Source organism: Myripristis murdjan, chromosome 3 (assembly GCF_902150065.1).
Source record: "Myripristis murdjan chromosome 3, fMyrMur1.1, whole genome shotgun sequence".
Lineage (NCBI taxonomy): Eukaryota > Metazoa > Chordata > Actinopteri > Holocentriformes > Holocentridae > Myripristis > Myripristis murdjan.
The window spans coordinates 28605676-28627106 of NC_043982.1; the positions used below are offsets into that span (position 1 = coordinate 28605676).

At 38.7% G+C, this 21431-nt stretch overlaps 1 protein-coding gene across 1 annotated transcript in view; it reads right to left on the reverse strand.

Moving 5' to 3' along the window:
• myom2b (myomesin 2b) overlaps positions 1–21431 on the reverse strand; it is a 37916-nt gene that overhangs the window by 10154 nt on the left and 6331 nt on the right. The window contains exons 5-28 of the mRNA XM_030045122.1: positions 19966–20054; positions 18966–19016; positions 18544–18708; positions 18001–18162; positions 17176–17317; positions 16304–16503; positions 15437–15490; positions 15044–15171; positions 13983–14166; positions 13642–13816; positions 12778–12899; positions 12391–12578; positions 11663–11789; positions 10354–10532; positions 8810–8924; positions 7929–8091; positions 7581–7687; positions 6154–6198; positions 5676–5812; positions 3895–4039; positions 3127–3189; positions 2585–2652; positions 1766–1879; positions 964–1051 (exon numbers count right to left, since the gene is read on the reverse strand). Coding sequence (XP_029900982.1) covers positions 964–1051; positions 1766–1879; positions 2585–2652; positions 3127–3189; positions 3895–4039; positions 5676–5812; positions 6154–6198; positions 7581–7687; positions 7929–8091; positions 8810–8924; positions 10354–10532; positions 11663–11789; positions 12391–12578; positions 12778–12899; positions 13642–13816; positions 13983–14166; positions 15044–15171; positions 15437–15490; positions 16304–16503; positions 17176–17317; positions 18001–18162; positions 18544–18708; positions 18966–19016; positions 19966–20054 — 3011 coding nt within the window. The remainder of the gene's footprint in view (positions 1–963; positions 1052–1765; positions 1880–2584; positions 2653–3126; positions 3190–3894; positions 4040–5675; positions 5813–6153; positions 6199–7580; positions 7688–7928; positions 8092–8809; positions 8925–10353; positions 10533–11662; positions 11790–12390; positions 12579–12777; positions 12900–13641; positions 13817–13982; positions 14167–15043; positions 15172–15436; positions 15491–16303; positions 16504–17175; positions 17318–18000; positions 18163–18543; positions 18709–18965; positions 19017–19965; positions 20055–21431) is intronic.

Sequence of the window (21431 nt, forward strand, 5' to 3'; positions counted from 1 at the left end):
TACTACAGTTTACCCACATTTTACACTGCAACAAGCCATTTTGCAAATCATGAGGGGGGATGCTAACAATTCACAACATGTAATCAAAATCTATCAATAGTTAAATATAAAATTTTGGTTGAAACACCCCCTTGTAGTGTTCTGCTTATGCAGCTAACAAAATCATCGCCATTCAGAAACCACAGAACTAACAACTTGCTGTGCAAAGCAAATGTTTCCCCGGGGACTGTTTTCCAGCAGAGTGACTGCTGCAAACACACAACAGTGCTGCTGCTTTTAGGTAAACTAACAATATCTTTTTTTGCAGTGATAGAATACTGTTTTGAAGAAAGTTTATTTTTCATATTCCGGTGGAATGAATGGAAACCAATGGCTGGATAAAAGGTAAAGGTTAAATAAAACTGTTTGCTTCAGGAAAAGATTAGCAGAAATGTCAAGTACATAGATTTTGTAGATATTATGCTAAACATGCAAAATCACTGGTATGGTCCTTTAAGATGTTTACATGCCACAGTGACCCATTTAATATAGGAGTAAACAAGTTACATTTACAGACGTCTATCCAATAGTGGGCTACTTTTTTTTTTTTTTTTTTTTTTTTTTAAATCTGTATACAAAGCAGTGATCTCCGTGCATGCATACACAGCCACTGTGATGATTCCATTTTCAAATATAAAAAAAAAAAAATTACAATTGGAGAAATTTTTGAAAATAATGTTACTAATTATTTTTAAGCTGTTTTTTTTTTTTTTTAACAGTAAAATTGACTGTGTATTATAAATTATAAATAAAAGGATCATGCAATTTATTATTTTTGATATCACAAATTAATCTATTTCACTTAGTTTCTATTTTCACGTCATGGTTGATTTGTTTGTTATTGCTCAGTGAGTCAGTCAGCCAGTCAGTGAGAGTCAATTACTGATCTATTTAGGTACAGTATGTAAAATAATATAAACGTACCTTTTCCAGAGATGTCAATTTGGCTCATATCCTTTCCTCTGTCATCACTGATGGTAGCCTTATATATTCCTGCTGTCTTCATTGAAAACTGATGGAGAGACAAAACAGGACTTGAGCACAATTTCCAACACAGGGATGTTACATGACTTTGATGAATATTGAATTCTGACTTAAATTTAATTCATTTGTGGAGCACAAAACTTGATTGCACAAAAGAGGCAGTCATTATGGTGCTACAGCTCTACTGCAGTGAAGCCCATGGATGTAATGTAAGTTTCTCTATGGATGCAGTCCAGCTGAACAAATTTCTTATCATTTTAAATCAATATTTAGTCTCTGATGATAAATGCAGAATAATGTACAGGAAGCCAGTCGAACATGTTCCAACAGGATGAGTCAAGAGCTTAGCACAAAGTGGATCGTTGGTGATTCATTGTGCAAGTCAAGCTTATTAAAACATACTGTAGTACACTGGAGTAATCTACTCATGCAGGGACTTCAGCAGAAACATGCCATCCCACCCTGTAGTTTTGGAAATCAAGGACATCAGGATTATACTATTAATCATCTTAAAATAATTCAATTTTAATATTATAATTCTGTATTTTAATCATAATTGTAACTGTAAATGCTGACCACAGTAATATGACATAGAAACTTTCAGTAGTCTTGACAATACCAGCTGTAGAGACAGTTTGGAGAATACTGATCTAATTAAAATCTGTTTGTATACTGTTAAGTACTTTAAACATGGTACATGATATGTATATTGATTATATTAACAGCACCAAAGCATAATTACCAGTTTAATTGGCAGTTTACAGACTCCTGATCCCAGGTCAGGTTTCACATCAGGGATTATCTCTGTGTCTTCTCTATACCAATGGAATTCAGATTCCTTCTTCAAGTTAGCAACCTGGAATGGAAAACATATGATAATCATATGTATTAATTTAAATAAAAAACATAGCTATGATCACCATTAGCTGGAAGGTTCTATTATCTGAAGTTATTATAAATATATGACTATAAGCACAGTCAATTATTGAATCCCAAGGACATGCCATTCAAAAAAAAAAAAAAAAAAACACAAGGAAGAAAAAATTTAATTCTGCACTTCATTCATTTATTTGCCTCTAAAAATCAGCCTCCAGTATTGACTGATATTTGGCCAGAGGCACTCTGGCACCATACACACTTATGTGCCTGCTTATGTTGGTTATGAACATCCCTGAGTAGCACACATCAGGCAGAAATCCATACAGCCATTCCGTACAGTCAGTACGACCGATACTGTATAAAAACTAGTATCATTAGGATTCTTGAAATTTAGTGTTAATGTGGTAGTGGTAATATCAGTTCTTGCGACATCCCTAGTTAATGGAATAATTTTCAGGCTTCATCTATCAGTTTAATGAAACATCATTGCGTGGGAGCTTTGGTGCAAAGATGCAAATGGATTATGAATTATGCTGAGTACACCGCGGCTTTGTTTGTACACTTTGCAGACTGGAACTCACTCTTCACGCAGTGGTCAGTCAGCAACAGTAGCTGCAAGTCAGTTTCTCATTTGTTTAGAATGTAAACAATCAATAATTATTGAATTTGTTAATGTGTTTACCTTGCAGACCAGAGTGACAGAGCAGTCATCTCCAACCTGAACTGACAGGAACTCACTGAAGTGGGGGCCTGCAGTGGATGGAGGAGAAGGAACGGGACGGGGAAAGGGAAGAAATTTCAGATTTAACAATGTTCAGTCTCAGCTGTTAGCACACAGAATATTATAGAATAATATAACATATTGGCAGACAGAAGTGAGAGGCATTTAATTGTGGTATCTTTGTATCACTTTATCTTTTTATAGATTGGAAAGCACTTTTGTAATTTTTAAGAAGAGTGCTACACAAATAAATGTATTTGTATTATTTATGTCACATTTATGATAAGTTTGATCATGTATACACTTAGACTTGTTGATGCTCAACATCATAGCAAAATAGGAAATCTACCAGTATCTACAAATTTCTGTTCAGGACTCACAGCAGGTGTTCAGATACAGTAGGTGTTTGGATTGGATTGTTTCTCAGGCAACATGGTGGAGCCTCTGCCTTAAAGTAGAGAGAAGCTCATGCCAGTTGAAAAGATGATATTTTGTTTTCTTACCCTCCTTGACTCTGATGTACTCTCTCCTCTGGTAGTCAGCCTCAGCCAGCGCTTCCTTGAAGGCTACACACACATACACACACACACACACACACACACACACACACACACACACACACACACACACGCACACAGTAATTAAATGATTAAGCACTGCCTACACTTCCTATGCACATTCAGTGTGCTATGTATTTCTGTTGAGAAAGTAGCTAATGGTCCACAACTAGAGCAGAATCATGCAGCACACAAACCCTAGCATTTATATGTGAATTTAGATGTCTTGCATACATCACCTTGACATGTGCATACATTTCCACAGTATTAATGTACTATACTGCTGAGGAGGTTCACCACAAATAGATAAATACTGTTTAAGTCTTCATAAGCTGTGTTCATCATGGCTGAGGCTTGCTGTATTATGGTTTCTTCTTCCAACTCCACCATTAATCAGTAAGTCAAAGAAGATTAACAAGTGCATTCTGCACACCTAGACTCAACATGCAGTCTGGCAACAGCAGAGCAAATGATAGGTTTGGTGCTATTCTCTTCCTAATTACTTTTCAACAACTATTTAATGCCAATGTATTATTGGAGACAAATGCTGGAATAGAAAAACATCTCACTGTCAGTTGAAAATGTTTAATTTAATATGTGATGGCTGGAAGTGAGCCAGGTTTGACCACAATCTAAAAACAGCAGCGATGCTGGCTGAGGCCAGACAGGCCAAGGTGTGTTCACACTTGAACAGAAGGCCACACAGCCTCTTACCATTTCCAATAAGAACCAATGAACTCTGTGCTTTGCCGCCTCCGTCTGTGATCTGGCAGGTGAAGGTTCCTTCATTCTCCTCAGTGAAATGATCCATGATGAACTCAATAACACCAGTAGACACATCGTGACCCATGTGATTGGGCTGTAGAGAGAAAGAGACAGATGAAAAGAAACAGACATGCACAGTGCAGAAGCAAACCAAAAGAGAGAGAAAGGGAGAGAGAGAGAGAGAGAGAGAGAGAGAGAGAGAGAGAGAGAGAGAGAGAGAGAGAGAGAGAGAGAGAGAGAGAGAGATTATTTGGTTAGATTTTTTGTTATAGGCAGATTACACAACAGTTAGTCTGAGTAAAGCAATGCAACATCACTTTAACTTTAGGCAAGGGATGTAACAACAATCAATAATTAGGTACCAAGGTAATACCAACATTTCTAAAATCATATAAATACTAGTGTTTTAAGTATTGGTACTATTGATGCAACTTGATACCTCGCTCTGCAACTGAGCGTTCTTATTCTGATATAGCCTTAGCTTGTATGTTTAGATACATGAACCACTTAAAATTGCAGAATAGGACTGTAAATCAAAATGAGACCACAGAATCATCCCACTGTATTTATTGTTAGAGCACGACATTTCACACAGTTGCTCTGACTTGAAACTGGCATTTTGTGGGGCTGCTGTGTTTTCTATGTGAGGGCTACAGGCTGATGCTGCACTCATAACTCAGTGATGTCCTGCTAATTTGGCCTTGATGTAAGAGTTATAGTTAACGTTTTTAAATAAAGGAGTGTGTGCTGAATGGTATTTCTGTTTTAGCCATTGGTATCCAATCAGGTATCGGGAATAGCTAAATTTCACTGGTATTCATATCAACTGCTAAAATTCTGCTATCATGACATTAAGTTCAGGTAGGACACAGAGTCACACACTGGCCCTACATTCACAAGGAAGTCTATTTAAATGACCCCCCTCTCAGGCTGATTTCTGCTCCACTGACAGCTGCACCTGAACCACTGCTTCGTAAAACTTCACTTTCACTGCTGCGGGCTCCACCTGCTGTGCTTCTATCCAGTTGAGCCCCATGACAGCTTTAAAGGTGATAACTTGGATAAAAGTGCTGCTGTTCTGGCTCAGTGTGCACCCTGGGGTGTGCATTGTGCTCCTTGTTTTAACTTCAGCATGCTCGCACGATAAACAGAGAACCAGACTCCAGCCGTGCTGATAATTCCCAGAAGTCGGGCTTTACAGTTTACAGCGCCAAATTTGCGGTAACCAGGGAACTAGTATGAAATTTCTCCTTTCACATACCTTGCTAACTGTTGTATAGAGGTCATAATACCCTTAAGGATATTCTTTTATGATGATAAATGCGTCTTTGCTGTGATTTTGGGTGAGGTGCAGCTGGTTGTATAATATATAATCATCATAACCATAGGTAAGGACACATGGTGGGTATTAGTGGTATAACAAATATGCATGGCCATTTGAAATTGTTTTTAGGAGACAATGATTAATTTTCTGCTTTGATTTTGAAATCACGGTCAGTCTTAAATCTTAAAATCTACAAACTGTCTTCCAGCGAAATTATGCTGAGGGAGGAATATTAATTGATATAGCAACAGATTTTACTGCCAGAGCAGTACAAATGACTGCTTACTCATTTTAGGTAATCTGTAATGTTCCCAAATATGAGAAAGTGAGGAATCAGTGCCAAGCTTGAAGACAGAAATTCTTATCCTCCCCCTCCATGCATTCATCCATTATAACTCTGTCTTACAGCAGCTCCAGATAGTTCCTTGTCATTGGCAAAGAACTTGTAGGTGACGTTGGATGAGATCTCTTCAGCCTGGAGCCAGAACCTCATTCTGCCTCTCTCCAAGATCTTATAGGACAACTCCGACTTCAGAGGAATGACTAGAGGAGAGGAGAGGAGAGGAGAGAAGCAGAGAAGAATCAGATGTGAAGACGAGATTCTGAGGAGAAGCAAAAGAACTGGGGAGGTGAATAAAGGTGAGGCAGGTGATGCAAAAGCAGGAAAGCTTTTCTTGATCAAGTAAGAAGAGAAATTTACTCCTGAGAGAAAAGAGAAATTGTAGAGGTTCAAAGAGAGAAAGAACAAAGAAAAGAGAAAGAGAGAGAGGGAGAGAGGTGGAAAGAGGTAGAGAAAAAGTATAAACGAGCAGAAAGACAAAGAGAGAAATTATGACAGGTGGAAATAGAGACAGACAGGCAGGGAGACACACAGGGAGACCTACCTGGGTGTCTGATATCGTAACTCAGTGCCAGCATCTTCTCCAGCTCTGAAACATAAAGAAACAGCTTATTCGATTTCTTATTACTGGATGTAAACAAGCCATACAAATCCTGGTTGTAATTTACACTCATATGTGACTTGTGCCATGTGCTTACAGTTGAAGGCTTTAAGTGATGAGTTATGTTGCCCACACATTAGAATGCACCAGCATTGCTGTATCTCCTAAACCTAATTTGCAAGTGGACTAGCTAACACTGTCATTTGAATTCACCAAAGTCTACATGCAACCCACTGACAGGCTGTGCGTGAGCAGTGTGAGGAGATGAGGAAGTTAGCAACAAGTACCGCAGGCACAGTGAGGACGACCACAGATGACTGAAGAATTTTCAGTGTTTAGGTCTGGACCTACAAGTTTTACCCCGACCCAAACCCTTCTGAAACTGGTCTTCAAAATTAATATTAACAGTACAATATTACCAGACACTGACCAAAAACATTTAAGTTTAAGTAGGCTGAATAAAATCCTGAATGTTGGTTGGGCAGTAGTCACAATTAAAAAACAAAACAAAACAATACAAAACAAAAGGTTAGAAAGTAAGTACAGTGGTCAGTGTAAGGTGAATAACATACTCCAAGCTAGAAGATTTGCTGAATTTGTCTGCAGGAAAGCCATGGCAAATAAATTCTGATCACAGAAAGAAGGAATTGATGATAGCAAGTGAGGCCATGCCTGTGAGATGTAAGCATAAACACTGCAACATCTCATTCGCATGTTGCATAAAAAGCACAAATAATTTTAATTCATATATTCTATACACATCCCCAGCCTTACAGTGAATATATAAACAATGTGCTCCATAACTAGTCATCACATGCATAATGAAAAAATCTCTTGTTTCCTGTGTGCTATTATGATCACTTTTAAGCACTGTATTATTGCCTTCATATTTCTTCAGTCTGCAGTACACTGTCTCATTTGTCTAAATTTCAATAAGTCTGTACATTTTGATGCATTTCCTAGCTGGATGTATGATTATATAGTTTAGTGTATTTAAGTTTTGGTGTTCAAGGAATGCCAAGATTGTATATGTAACTTCTTCACAACAAATGCATTTAGCTAATGGATGTCTTAGGTGAAAAAAAAACGTTAATTGATTCTTTACAAAATGCAGCCAAAGATAACATTCTCCAAATTACAGTGTGTAAATTGAAATAATTTGTCTTGTTTAATTTTCTGTTCTGTCAACATAGGAGGCAAAGCAGGCCAAAACTAACAGGAAATAGTGTGATTATGTTAGTGAGTTTACATTGTGGGTAGAATTTTCCAGTCCATTACAGATCACTGATCTGCCTTTTGAAATCCATAGTTTGCCTATGTGGTTAAGCATCATAGTTACACGCAGCCAGACAGCACTGGGTAAATCCTACCTTCAGCGGAGATTGTGTGGCTGGCTGACACTCCGTCTGTGTTGGTGACAGAAACAGAGTATGTCCCAAAGTCCTCCTTATCTGCATTCTTAAAGATCAGCTTAGTGCTAAAGAATAAGACAGAGAGAGACACAGACAGAGAGAAAGTTTTAATCTAAGACAATCGTGGTTTCAAATTACAGTTTTCATAGTGTTTACTTAGTCACTACTTGTACTTCATCTTTTTTTTTATAGACAGTTAATGAGCAATCATCGCATCGTGATCGTGATATGAGTTTATGTTTGTGTGTGTGAGTGTGTGTGTGTAGGTAAATATGTATTTGGGTGTGTGTGCTTATGCTGGCTTACTGGCTGCCTTCTGTCTTGATCACTATTCCTTTGGAGAAGTCGGTGATTTCTTTATAATTTTTCTTCCAGACAAAGTGAGATTCCTCACTCATTTGGCAGGACTCAAATGAGAAAACGATGTCACCTGTCTTCTGCTCCACCTCACAGGACATCTCCTGGGCACCTTGAATACACAGTTACACACACACACACACACACACACACACACACACACACACACAACAAAAAACAAAACTTAAAAAATACTTTTTCTAAAGCCTTCACTGCCAATGCCCTGGAAAAGTTTGATATGCACTATTAAACGCTGATTTTAACTGATACATCATAAAAGAGTACTTCAACTCTGTGAACTCTGTGAAGACTGACATCTAACAGCGAAAATTAGGGTGGCAGGTGATGCCACCTTCTCTACAGGATAACAATAGTGACATCACCTGCCAATCAAAGACCAGCTGGCCTAATTTCACCATTAGATGTCAGGCATCAAAGAGATTTGGATTCTGGGGTTGGGTTACTCTTTAATACTAATTTGACAATTATTATTGTTAGTGCAAACAGAAGTTATAACTGTTAAAATGCATCAATACACCAAATACATCAAATTGCCCAAATTAGACTTTATATTTCTGTATGGTTTAGGGTGTTTGATTACCTTCTATTCTTTGATCTCATACTCTCAAGCTTCCAATATTTTAAGTAAGAATGTATCATTCCAGCATTGCCATGAGGGATCTTGTATCTTGTGTTCACACAGTAAATATAAATATGACAAATGTGTTGTCATTAGCACCTGTTGCAAACTACCCTTAGATGGACTGTTCTGAAACAGAGTGTGTGACACACATTTGATAATTTCCTGCTCTGTGGTTTTTCAACATTACCTGGCACGGCCTTGGCAACCACAGCGTCCGAGGACATGGAGGCCATACCAGTCCCTGCAGCATTGACTGCTCGCACACGGAACACATAGTTGGTGCCCACCTCAAGACTTGTTACCTAGGAGACAGACAGGCGGGGAGACAGGCGAGTGTTGATGAGAGGAAAGGAGATGTGATTGTTGGTGTGAAGGATTTTATCATCTGTCTGAGCAGACATGAAAGGATGGTTTGGACCTAAAGAGTAATTATGCTCTCAGTTTGAGTTTCTCTCTGCTTAGTGCACACACACACACAAAGACGAGACAGTGGGTGTAAAGAGCTGGGAAGAAGAGCAGGACTGATGAGAAGAGCAACAGGAAGGAGGTGATATGAATTCCTCTGCAGTTCTAGTCAAATTATACACACAACCACTGTGATTGGTCAGAAAATTCCCAGGCCTGTTGCCCATTTGTTAAAAAACAGGCTTGATATGTCTTCACCCAACCTCAACCTGAACCTTAACCACGTTGGTGTATCTTGCCCAGAACTCTGGTAGGATGCATAATACAGCAGAGTGGAGTATGTGTGTACATGAGCATGCAGTAATGGCTTGGAGAAGTAACATTTCTGTACCAATTGATGCATCTTAAGCCAGTTGCCCTCAAATATGGATGCCTCTCCAGCTGAAGACTGGCTGCCAATTGTAACCACTAGAGGGCAAACTGAGCCAGGCTTAGTGAGTTGAATACTACTGACACATTTGGCTGTTGCATTTAGTAACTAAATAGCACTAATTCAAACAGTGTTTTAGTGTGGAATTACTCTTTAGCCATATGTATATTTTATAATGAAATGAAATGATAATTGTAACTAATGCAGCATGAACAGCAGATGGTCTTCCTGGAACTATCTAAAATATTTTGCAGTAGTGAGAGTGTTAGGAAAGTGGAGTAGTAATGCTTTTTATTGTTGACAAAAATGACTTGCATAATCTTAATTTGTCTTGACAGAACTCTTGGCCTTATAGAGTGACTGCTCAGATCCATATGATGCTTACATATGGAACTAGCCACCAGATTGCCTGGGCCTGCTGCTGGATCAAAATAACTAACTACAGAGGATTTTCTTACCACAGGCATAGGTAACTTTTGCACCATCCTAGTTTTATGTACCATCTGGATAAATAATTATTTCTGTCCTGTTCTCAGCACTTGCCACTAGATGTCAGTGTCATACAGCTTAATTTCACTGTTTCTAAGGTTTCTATAACTTACAGTAGGGTGCAAGAACAGTATTTAGTTAGTAGTCATTTCCAGGTGAGCTCAGTAAAACACTGTTGTGTAGTAGGTTAGAAATGAATGAACAGTTGAAGAGATTTCTTTCCTGCAAAATTAGAAAGCAACAATGAAAAGTACCCCTGCAGACTCCATGGCTGATCTCAAGAGTGTTGTATCACTCTTAGATCATATTATACTCTATTCACATAGTACCATGATGTTCAGTAATCTCCCTCAAATGAATGAACTTTAATAACCAATACATAAAAACTGTAATTACAGTAATCTCACCTTGAGGAAACGGTGGCTGACAGCAGTTTCATTGGCTGTGATCCAGTTAGAGGTGCCCTGCTTGGCATACTCCACTTGATAACCTGTGATTGGTCCAGATCCAGTGTAGTGAGGCTTCTGCCACTCAACCACCAATGAATCATCTCTCACTTCACAGAACGTCAGGTCATAGGCAGGGCCTAGAACACACAGACACAGAAAGACATTCAAATTTGCAGTGCAAGGAGAAAGAGAAAATCTAAAATCTTTTTATGTCAGAAAAGCATTGTTGAACTGAGAGAGTAAACTCTGATGCACTACTGATCCCACCTAACATCACTCTAGGGTGTGGTCATGTGTGTGATCTGTTGCATTTGTGACCGCACACAACAGTGATGTAGGACTGCCAAATGAGGCACAGTTACATCACTGTAGCAAGGCCAGAAGAATCTTGATTTTCTGCTTGGGTTTCAACACCCTCTGACCTGACTTTACAAAAGAGGATACAGATTTATACCAAGGGGTGTAACTCATGTCAAAATGAATGATGACAATGTGATGTAAGTTAGCTGCTGCCCATACTGGACTTCATGTGCGAAGTTAATGTGAGCTATTCACACTTAATGTTGTTACTTTATTTTAATTCAGTGAGCTGAAATGTTATATACATATTAGGCATTGTTATTATGATAAGAAAATCCATCATTTTCATCAAATCATCAAAGTTTTGTATCAAAAAATATTTTTCTAAAATGATTTACAGAATGACAGTCTAAGTTAAAGATGCCACAACATTGCAGAGATGAGTCATGTTTCAAATGTGTGGCTCAAACTAATAAACTTCATGTGCTTTTATTGGTAAGAAAGGAAACAAAAAAAAAAGAAAAACAGAAAGAGAGAGAGAGAGGGAAAAAAATACATCAAACCCAATTAAGTGTTGGCACCAAGGTGCACTTATTTTTTTTTTTTTTTTGTTCCAGACATAACAGACATTACATTGACAAAAATCATTCCCTAACCGCCTGAGAGCTGCTTTCACTGAGACACAATATGCTTACATTGAAAATGGATGTATTTAAGTTGTGAGCTCTTATTTCACAGGTCTCATGGACCAACAGATTCCCGGCATATTTGTCCCAACTTAAGAGTAGCTTTAAAAGATATTTTGTAGCGATTATGTGCTGATTCATTACTGCCATACCCTGCATCTTTGGGGTCGATAGAAGAACCCACTTGTGTGTATCAGTCAAAGCTGATGGGAGTCAGCTCAAGGTTAAGGAGTTGGTTAACTAATAGTTACCAGGTAGTAGGGAGATATATAGTTACTAACCAGGTTCTGGCATGTTCCAGGCCTCACAGGTGTAGTCAGCTGAATGTCGAGAAGCTGGTCCCAGGCCAGCTATATTGGCTGCATACACCTGGAACTGATAGACTGCTCCTTCTGTCAAGCCCTCCACCTGCCAATCATAATGCCACTGTGGTTACAGAGATGCCAATGATTGTCAAGCAAGAAAAATCTGAAAGGGGTAGACATTTCAATGTGATAAGCCCAGCATCTGAAAATCATCATTACCAACATTACTGTATTCGTTGGTTTCAGATAGCAAAGCACATAATGACACAATGCTTAGACTTTGAAGTTAAATGAAAATGGCTTACAGAGGAAAAACAATTTGAAAACACTGGTATAAATGTTAAAAATCAAATTTCACGACCCTCCACTGCCTCCACCCTTCTAAATAAGTGTATTTGTTCTAACAATCACTTGTCTTCCAGGGTGGCACAGTGGCTAAGCAGTTAGCACTGCCATTTCACAGCAAGAAGGACATGAGTTGACTTGCATGTTCTTCACATGTTTGCATGACTTTACAACCAAATTCTAAAGACACAAGTCAGGTGGACTGCAAGAGAAATGAATGTGAGTGAACATATGTCTGTGTTAATCATGTCAAGGAGGGATTCTGTCCTGGGTGCTTCCCTACGTTCTACCCACTGTACACCAGGATAGGCTCCAGTCCCAAATCAGAAAATTAATAAAACCATCATATATTGCTATACCTTATAAACTCTTTCTGTAAGTGGTGGGATGTTAATCTCCCTCCACATGGTTGTTCCAGCGCGTCTCTTGTCAACATAATACTCCTTGATCTTTGCCCCTCCTGAGTGAAGAGGCTTCTGCCAGTTCAGAACCATGGAATGGCCATCGCAGTTCAACAGTGCAATGGTATATGGAGCAGAGGGGGGCTCTAATGAAGGGAATGTTGAAATGAGTCTTTGTAATCATAGTTCACAACAATCAAAATCACCATCACATTCTAGATGAAGACGCAGAAAAATAAATGCACAATTCATAATACTAATAAAAACCATGACAATCATCATCATCATCATAACTGTCATTACAACAGCAATAACAACAATGGCCATAACTATAACATTACTGACTGAGGGCAGCCTTGACAGACAGTGGTGCGGACTCCTGGGATTCATCACTGAGACCAAGCTCGTTAATGGCCTGGACTCTGAAGATATAGGTTTCTCCTGTGGTAAGCCCACTGACCACAAACCTAGAGAGACACAAAGCCTTTGTTGTAGTTAGACCAATAACCCTAGACATATACATTTGTGTACATGTATACAGTATATATTTATTTCTGTAAGTAAACTTAATAATGTGAATTAACAACATTCAAGAGATTACAGAGAGATGCAAAGAGGCGCAGAATCGTTTCCAGATAACGAATCGTACTGTACAAACAAAAAATGCTGTGATCACATAAAATGCACAATTTTGGATTAGGATTGTGATTTTAGGATTCTTCAGATTGTTTTTAAGGTTTGTCTGAGTCTGGTCCTATGACACTTTGTGTCTTATTAGCCACAAAGCAGACACAGATCAGTGCCTCTCTCATTGTTCCAAAGTCTAGACTGAAAGGAGATCAACTTTTTCCATCGAGGCACTGGTGGATCAACCTGCCCGTGAAACTAAGGCTAGTGTATCAGTACGTTTTAAGACACCATTGGGTTCTTTAGAAATTTGTTCAGCAGCGATTTGTAATAGTCATATTTGGAGCCCTGTGACTCAGCAGGAAAAGTTGTTTTCTTAAACTTATTTTTCTTATTTAGCTCAGGACCCAAAATAAATTAATGTAGTATTTTACCCTTGGACCCTAAGTTCATTAACAATTATAACTGGAAAACCTTATATAATACCATGAAAACAATTTTGTGTACAATTTTGAGTCCTCCACTATGGTTTAAGACAATGTTGAAAGATGCTTGATGCTTTGAGATTGGTTGAAAACACACTTGGTGCTCTTGTGAGGTTTATGGTTGGCTGAGGTCCAGTCCTTGGATCCCTTCACACACTGGTCAATGTAGTAGCCAATCAGATTGTTAGGTTCCTTTGGTGGAGCCCACTGGATGAGGACAGAGGTGTCTGTTTCCCTTGTAGAAATCACCTGACCGGGAGCTGATGGCACACCTGAAGACAAATGAACAACAAATGAGCAAATGATCAATGAAACAAATAAATTATGAAAAATGAACAAACCACAGATAACAAAAACAACAATAAGAACACCAGCCTTTTTGTTTTATTTTGTTTATCCCAGCAGAAAACTTGCATCTGCAAAGAGACAGAGACAGACCTTTGAGTTCCTCAGTCTGAATTGGTCCAGTTGGTTCAGATGGCTCACTAGTTCCATACATGTTGGCAGACAAAACTCTGAACTGGTATTCTTTGCCCTCTGCCAGGTCAAAGGCGGCATAACGTGGGGATCGCACAGGGACCTGAGTGTTAATACGCTGCCACGCACCACTGCCTGCCATGGACTACAGAGAAACAGCGAGAGATAAAGAGAGAGATGGAGACAGATAGAGAAAGGATACATGCTGCTGGATACATGAAACATGTCCTGCTAAGGTTTTGGCTTGGTTAGTAGTTTATGCAACATTCATGTATCATTAATTAATTAATTTGATTATTAATTATTAATAATTAATGAATTAACTAATCTGGTTCAGTTCACTTTAGTCTTTCCTGATCTCTATGAAGTGCATAACACTTAGTATAGAGTGTACATCAGAAGTAGGGTAGTAGTATAATGTGTGTAATTATAATAAAAGAGCTGTTTGTGTCTAGTACTGATTTTTCTACTATTAGTTCTAAATTAGCATTTTACTCAGCCTCATTAATATGCATATTAGGAACTGCTTCCTTGACACAGAAACTGAGGTCTTTTATGCAAAGTATTTCGTCCATGACTAGATCATCTCTTGGGGAAATTATATTTCAGTTGTTGAACCAAATAAAACAGCAAAGTACAGTAAAGTGTTTGATGTAATCCAAACATTTTACAGATTCACTAAAACCATTCTAATGTGCTAGATATGTGATATGTTGTCCTATTTTTGAGGTCCAGCCATTAATTTGTGAAATCAGACAGCTACCTCAGAGGAAAAAGTAGGGTAGCACAAGCAGACACTTACTCACACATTTTCAAGTGATTCAGCTTTATTTAGAATTAGTACACTGCAGAAGTAGCCAGTTATCACTTTATTTAGTACCACATTGGTATGTTGCTGATACAAACATGCACATTATGAAATAAAATGACATGCATCCTTGAATGACTGAGGACTACAGGAAGAAGGTGCAATATTCAAAGTAGTAATAATGGTAGCAATAATACTGCATTATGTGTTTTACCTTTTCTATGTAGTACCACATGGGAGCCCTGCTGGAATATGCTGGGGCTTTCCAGCTCAGAACAACATATGTCCTGTCTGTTTCTGAGGCATACATTCCTGATGGAGCACCTGGGGGCTTGCCCTCAGCTACACACACACAAACACATACACACACACAAATACACAAATACACAGACAAAGAAATAAGCATATAAACATACATATGGATGTGTTCATATGCATGCATGCAAATATAAACAGGCATACACACAATTCATAATTGTCCCATTTGCGTAGCCAGGTAAATTTTGGTATAGTATACTATGAGCCGCTCATCCTGTCCCTTCTAAACAACATCACGAGTGCAATATTACTAATATAGATATGTAAGGATTAAACATTAACCTCCTACCTTCCAGGTCATCATGGTAAGACACCACATCCAGTTTTCCTCCCAGTTTCTTGGCTGCAGGAAGAAAAAAAAAACAACTCATTATCATCTGCTTGAAAATGAAGTTACTTTATTCATTACATCAGTTTGTTCGGGTGCCAGTGGTCTGGGTAAAGGTGAATATCCTATTATCTGGTCAACACACAAGTGGGCAAATATTACTAAGCAATATTCCATGCAGACAAGCTAGCATATCGTTAAGTGTTTCGACATCAATGGTGTAAAATACTATATGGGTCAACTTATTCTGTCTGATTATACCATGGACCCGTAGGCCCTCTGCTCAATCAAATTTTAATTCAGGGAATAATTCAGTGAATTAGTGAGAAACATCTGTCTCCACTTAAGACTATTTTTACAGTAGAGTTCAAAGGACTCACAGAGAGCTTTGTTTAATCACCTGAAGCTCAATATCAGCAAAACCAATGAGCCTGTGGTGGACGACCAGAGGGACAGGAGGCCCCTGGTGCTGGTTGCCATTCAGGGAGAGGAAGAGGGTAGGTTCATGCAATTACCTTGTGATCCAAATCAGTTTTAAAAAATGGACTAGACTCACAACACTTAAGGCCTATTCAGTAAGGGATAGAGCAGACTGTTCTCCCAGAAGAAACCCTGGCATTCAATATTGGCCAGGCATACATTTTTGCTGAACACTGTCATACACAAAAGACTGAAAAATAGCTTTTTCTCAAAAGCTTCTTCATTGTGAGTGAACTGATTCAAAGCACATCAAATCAACCTCAGAATACAATGTTTATTAAGTCTTGTGAACTTTGTAGGGTGCAGTGCAGTGGCAATATTTCACTGCAGTAACAAGGTCAAACTCACCATGAAGCCTCTCAAACTCAGTGGGATCCAGAGCAGCGATGGGATCGGACATGCGGGATGGTTTACTGATTCCATGGGAGTTGACAGCTCGGACTCTGAAGTAGTAGGAGTGTCCCTCAAACAGCCCAGACACTGGGTATTTACAAATCTTTATTGGGTGATCATTGCACTGGGTCCAATTTTCTGTTCCAACCTCACATCTGAAAAACAGGATTGAGGAGACAGAGATTATAGAACGGGGGGCAACACGGAGGAGAGGACATGTAATCTGGAGTTATGACATATAGCAATCTATTAACCTACGTGATGTTTTTGACAGATACCAGTTATTTTACTGGCAGTGGAGTGTTACTTAACGTCCTACCACACAACATGTGGCAACTGCAACAACCATAATGTACCCGTGTGACATACACGCATGGACACAGAGTTAAGCAAACAAAATCCTGAGAAGATGAAGCTCATTAAATGATTTTTGTATTGGCCTATATCCATCAGTAGATCAGAGGTGTTGCATTTTAAGTTGTATTTTAAGGGTATCTGTTGAAAAAACTGAAAAGATCAGGCAATAGGAAGCCTTCAAAGTAAACTGTTGTAGGGGAATGCCATCAACAGGTTAACTGCTAAAAGACCTTTGTATACTCTGATAGTATCTGATAGTAAGACTGTGAAGGTGGGAACAAGAGAAAAGTGGACGCAACTGAACTTCTGTTTTAAAAGAGTGACAAGGCTATTACAAGATTCAGTTATAACAAAAAAACAGTATTCTTGATATGAGTCATTATAGGACAGAGTTGAGTTTCTACAATGTGAGGACCCAATATATTAATCCGTCTGTTTATCTTGTCTTTTTATCGATCAGTTCTTCTTACTTGTCTACAAAATATCCCAAGATCGGACCCTCTGTGGTGGTGTTAGGAGGCTTCCAGGACACAATGACATAGTCTCTGTTGGCGTCATGAATCTTGATGTCCATAGGAGCACCAGGGGCACCAGGGACTGGGGGTGGACCATCTACAGAGGCAGGAACAGTGTAATATTGTGTCAATAAACACTTTATTTGAGAGGGTGTTCACAAGACTGACACACCACTGTCATACCATATCATGACAGCTGTCATGAACATGAATGAATACTTGTGGCTGTTGTCATTTAGTGTTATTCAGTCAATTATGTCACTTTCCCTGCAAAGTGGACATTGCCTGGGATGACAACTTGACACTTGTCCTGACAATTTGCCATTAGCTAAGGTCATAAATATTCATTAAAGTTCACAGCAGCTGTCATGACATGATTATGAGTGTTATGAAAGTCTTACCACGCACTGTAATTGATTAACACATGAATCAGGGCTGTCATATCAGTGTCAGGCTACTATGTGACATATTTTAAGTCTGAATTACTGTAATAGGCTCACAATAAAATTCTGTACAAGCTGAAGCAATAAGCAAGAATAATCAATTAAGATAATACAACAAGAAGTATAATTCATAGTACCGTCGCTCAAGGTTTAACCTTGAGTCAAAGGTCCTAATTCTTAGACAAAGGCTTAATGTTTGGGTTAAGGAGTCAGATGAATTTCTGCGCCTCATTGCACTTCAATCAGTGCTGTAAATCATTCTCATCTATCTTTCACAGGTCTGCTCATCCATCTATCCACTATGGCTCCATCCACCATCCCCGCCTCTGTCCCTTACCTGCAACAGAGACAAATGCGCTGTGTTCAGCGATGCCCCCCTTTGTGACCATACGCAGTGTGTAGAGGCCTTCATCGTCTTTGTAGAGGTGAGGAAGAGTCAAGGTGGTGACACCTCTGCCAGTCTCAATCTTCACCCATTTGGAATCAGACAGACGAGTATCTGGGAATGAGACATGGGGTAACAGGAAGCTGAAGTCAATGACACATCTTGTGTCATCTTTCAGTCTACACAATATGCATGGTTTAAATGTAGATTAGATGATTTTGAGTCTTGAAGATTAATATATTGCCATCTCTGCTTAAATCATATCAACACCCTTTATGTAATGTCTGGCATTAAAAAATTATATTTTACCTTCAATACTTATAAGTATAATTAATAAGTAATAAAACTGTGTCTGTAACATGTTAATCTCTGCACTGCTGAACCTCAGGCTGCATGTCGACCTGATTAGGGCTGGTGGCTGCCATCGCAGGCAGTGTATTTAACTGGTACTCATGTGTAATTAAATTTAAATAAGGTCATAATTCAGTAAATTACCATCTCTGTACCACTGGGCCTCAGGTTGCAGATTGGCCAGGTTAGGGTTGAGAGTCATGGTAGCAGTCAGAGAAACAGATCCTCCCTCAGAAGCAAACACTGGGCCAAACTTTTCCAGAAAAGTAATGTGGATTTTGGTGTAATGGATCTGAGGAAGCATGGCAGCTGAGAGAGAGAGGGACAGGAAAAGGACTGTCAGTAGGTTAACAGAAAGTGACTTACAATAACATGATTTTCAGTACCATAAAAACTGGTTAGTCGTTCCAGGCAGTATACAACAGAGTGCATCACTGTGACATACAGTAGTTTACAGCAGTCCATTGCTCATATAGCTTTTGTTTCCAACTATAGTCATCAAACCAGTGTGATTACAACTTGCGCTGTTCTGAAAATAGACGTAAAAGACTCATTGTGGTCTTTACCGGTGAAAGGCAGCCATGAGTATCCACTGGACTCCTCCTCCTGCTTAAACCCTGGATGAAAAAATAAATAATTAAACAATTAAATAAATATACAAATAAAATAAAATCATACAATTAAAATCCTCATTTCCAGCAGTGGCCTAGCCTGACAATAATAATAATAATAATAAAACATCATTTTGAGAGAAATACTACAAATAATAGGTCATTGGCAGCCCATTATTTGCCTTTACATGAATTTATAGATGCAAGAGCCCAAATGTAATGATAAATGGGATGCTTATGACCCTACAATATGTATAAATTTGTATTATTGGAAAACTAAATTTATATTTTCATTTGAGCTTGTTGTAGTTCAGTCAAGTGAACATAGAGCTATTAGAAACCCTCACTGTGATATTGATGCTATCAATCCTACAAACTGACTACAAAGTTTTAGCTCAGCCACATTTCAGGAAAGTTGGCTACAAATCCATTTAATCCACAGGTTACAAACAGCCAATCTGAAGAAACTGTAAGCCATTTTCAGTGCTACGTAGAACTGATTTTAAGAGAAATTTAAAGACCAAAATTATGAAACAAAAATTTCAAAACCTGCACATTTTTGACTCATTAAACACACTGAACACAGCTGAGGAAAATTCTAAAATACATGGCTGTAGCTGCAAGAGAATATACATGAATTGCAAAGCGACATTAAGTCCAACTATGTTTGGTAAAGCAGACAAGATGCATATTTTACTACTAACCCTGCTCTGTATTAATGTAGAAGGACATGCATGGCAAAAAAACCTGTCATTGCAAGGAGAAAATATAAGACCTTTAATAAATGGATTTAAGACTTTTTATTAGTTTTTAAGGTCTCAGATTTAGATGTTTTATTTTAAGGCTTAAATGTTCCTGCAGGTATCCTGCTGTGATTGATACTGCATCCACAGCTGATTAAATTCTGCTCTGAAGACACTTTGATACACAACACAACAGTCAGATATGGTCTTACTCTTGACAATAACAGAGGCTTGAGAAGAGGCCTGTCCATGGACGTTGGAAGCCACAACAGTGTACTGGGCTGTATCATCTGTTGAACACCTACGCAAACACAGCAAAACACAAGTTAGGGGAGAAAGGAGGCCCAAGTCAGCATGTCCAGTAACATTCACTTTGATGATAAAAAAAAAAAAAAAAAAAAAAAAAAAAATCACCCAAGATATAGAAAAAAAAAACCCACATAACGCCATCCATCTGGACAGTTTCTATGTGGTTTGGCAATGTTTCTTGTCTGCTGTGCTCTTCATTGTCTCTTGGCAACCCAGTACAATGGGGCTGGACGGGTATTCATTTGCTTGTTTTTACTTGTTACTTTTAGGGTGTTCAAACTGTCAAAAATGTTCATGTGAAAAATTCAACGACAACTTTTGTTAATACACTTTCTAGAGAATAGCAGCAAACTACAGTATAAAGAAACCACAGCAGACCAGAAACCTCACCAAATCACACAGAAACTACCTGAATGCATAGATTGCACTGGGAACATGTATTTTTTGTATTATGAAGTTGTGAAGTTATTACATTAATCAACATTGCACACATTTTTTTTTTTTTTTTTTTTTACAGTGAAATGACTCCTTGCAATGGGAGCAGCATCACTGTGTGTCTTCTGCCCACCATACAGTTTACAGCCAGCCTGATGTCATTGCCCAGTTTCAAAATTTCAAAATTTCTGTGTTGACCTGAAAAAAGCTCCTCCTCTGCCAACTCATTCCTTTTCAACCCCTTTGCCGCTTCGATTTCATTTGACGGGTCTCTGAAACTGCATATTCCACAGATAAATGTATCCAAATTTCAGATCAATCTCTGTCGTTGTAATCAGCAATGTGGCAAGAGAGAGAGTGCATTCAAAGCAGATGACCTTGTAGCTGAAAGTCTGCAGCTTCAACACATTTTTGAGTTGGAGGTCAGAGAAAAAATACTGCAAGTGATCTAACAGGTGCCTTGTGAGAGTGAAATGTGTCTCTCATTTTCATCCAAAACACATTTTTCACCTTACCTTTCAATTTTGTACAAGCAATCTGCTGTGAAGAAGGACTGACTCTGTTTGTTTATAAAGGGAGTTTGAGCTCTCCACACCTTCCAGTGGTCAGAAAGTGATCAGCATGTGAGAGGTCAAGACTGTGCCGGTTGTCCTGTGCCTTTCATTTCTTTCCGCATCTCATGCCTTCCATTCATGCCTTTAACGGTGGGGTAACGTCAAACTCTTTCCTCCTCCTTCTGCCTCGCTCCCTGACTTTCTCTCTGATCGCCCTCTCACCAGCCTTTCCACAACCTCAGATTACACAGTAAGGAGCTGAAGGAGTCATAATGAGTGAGGAGGTTCTAGAGGGAAGTACAAATGGAGGGCTGATGAAATTTGTCTTGGTGGCATTAACATGGTGTACAGATCTTGGTCTTTGTGGGTGGGTAGACAGA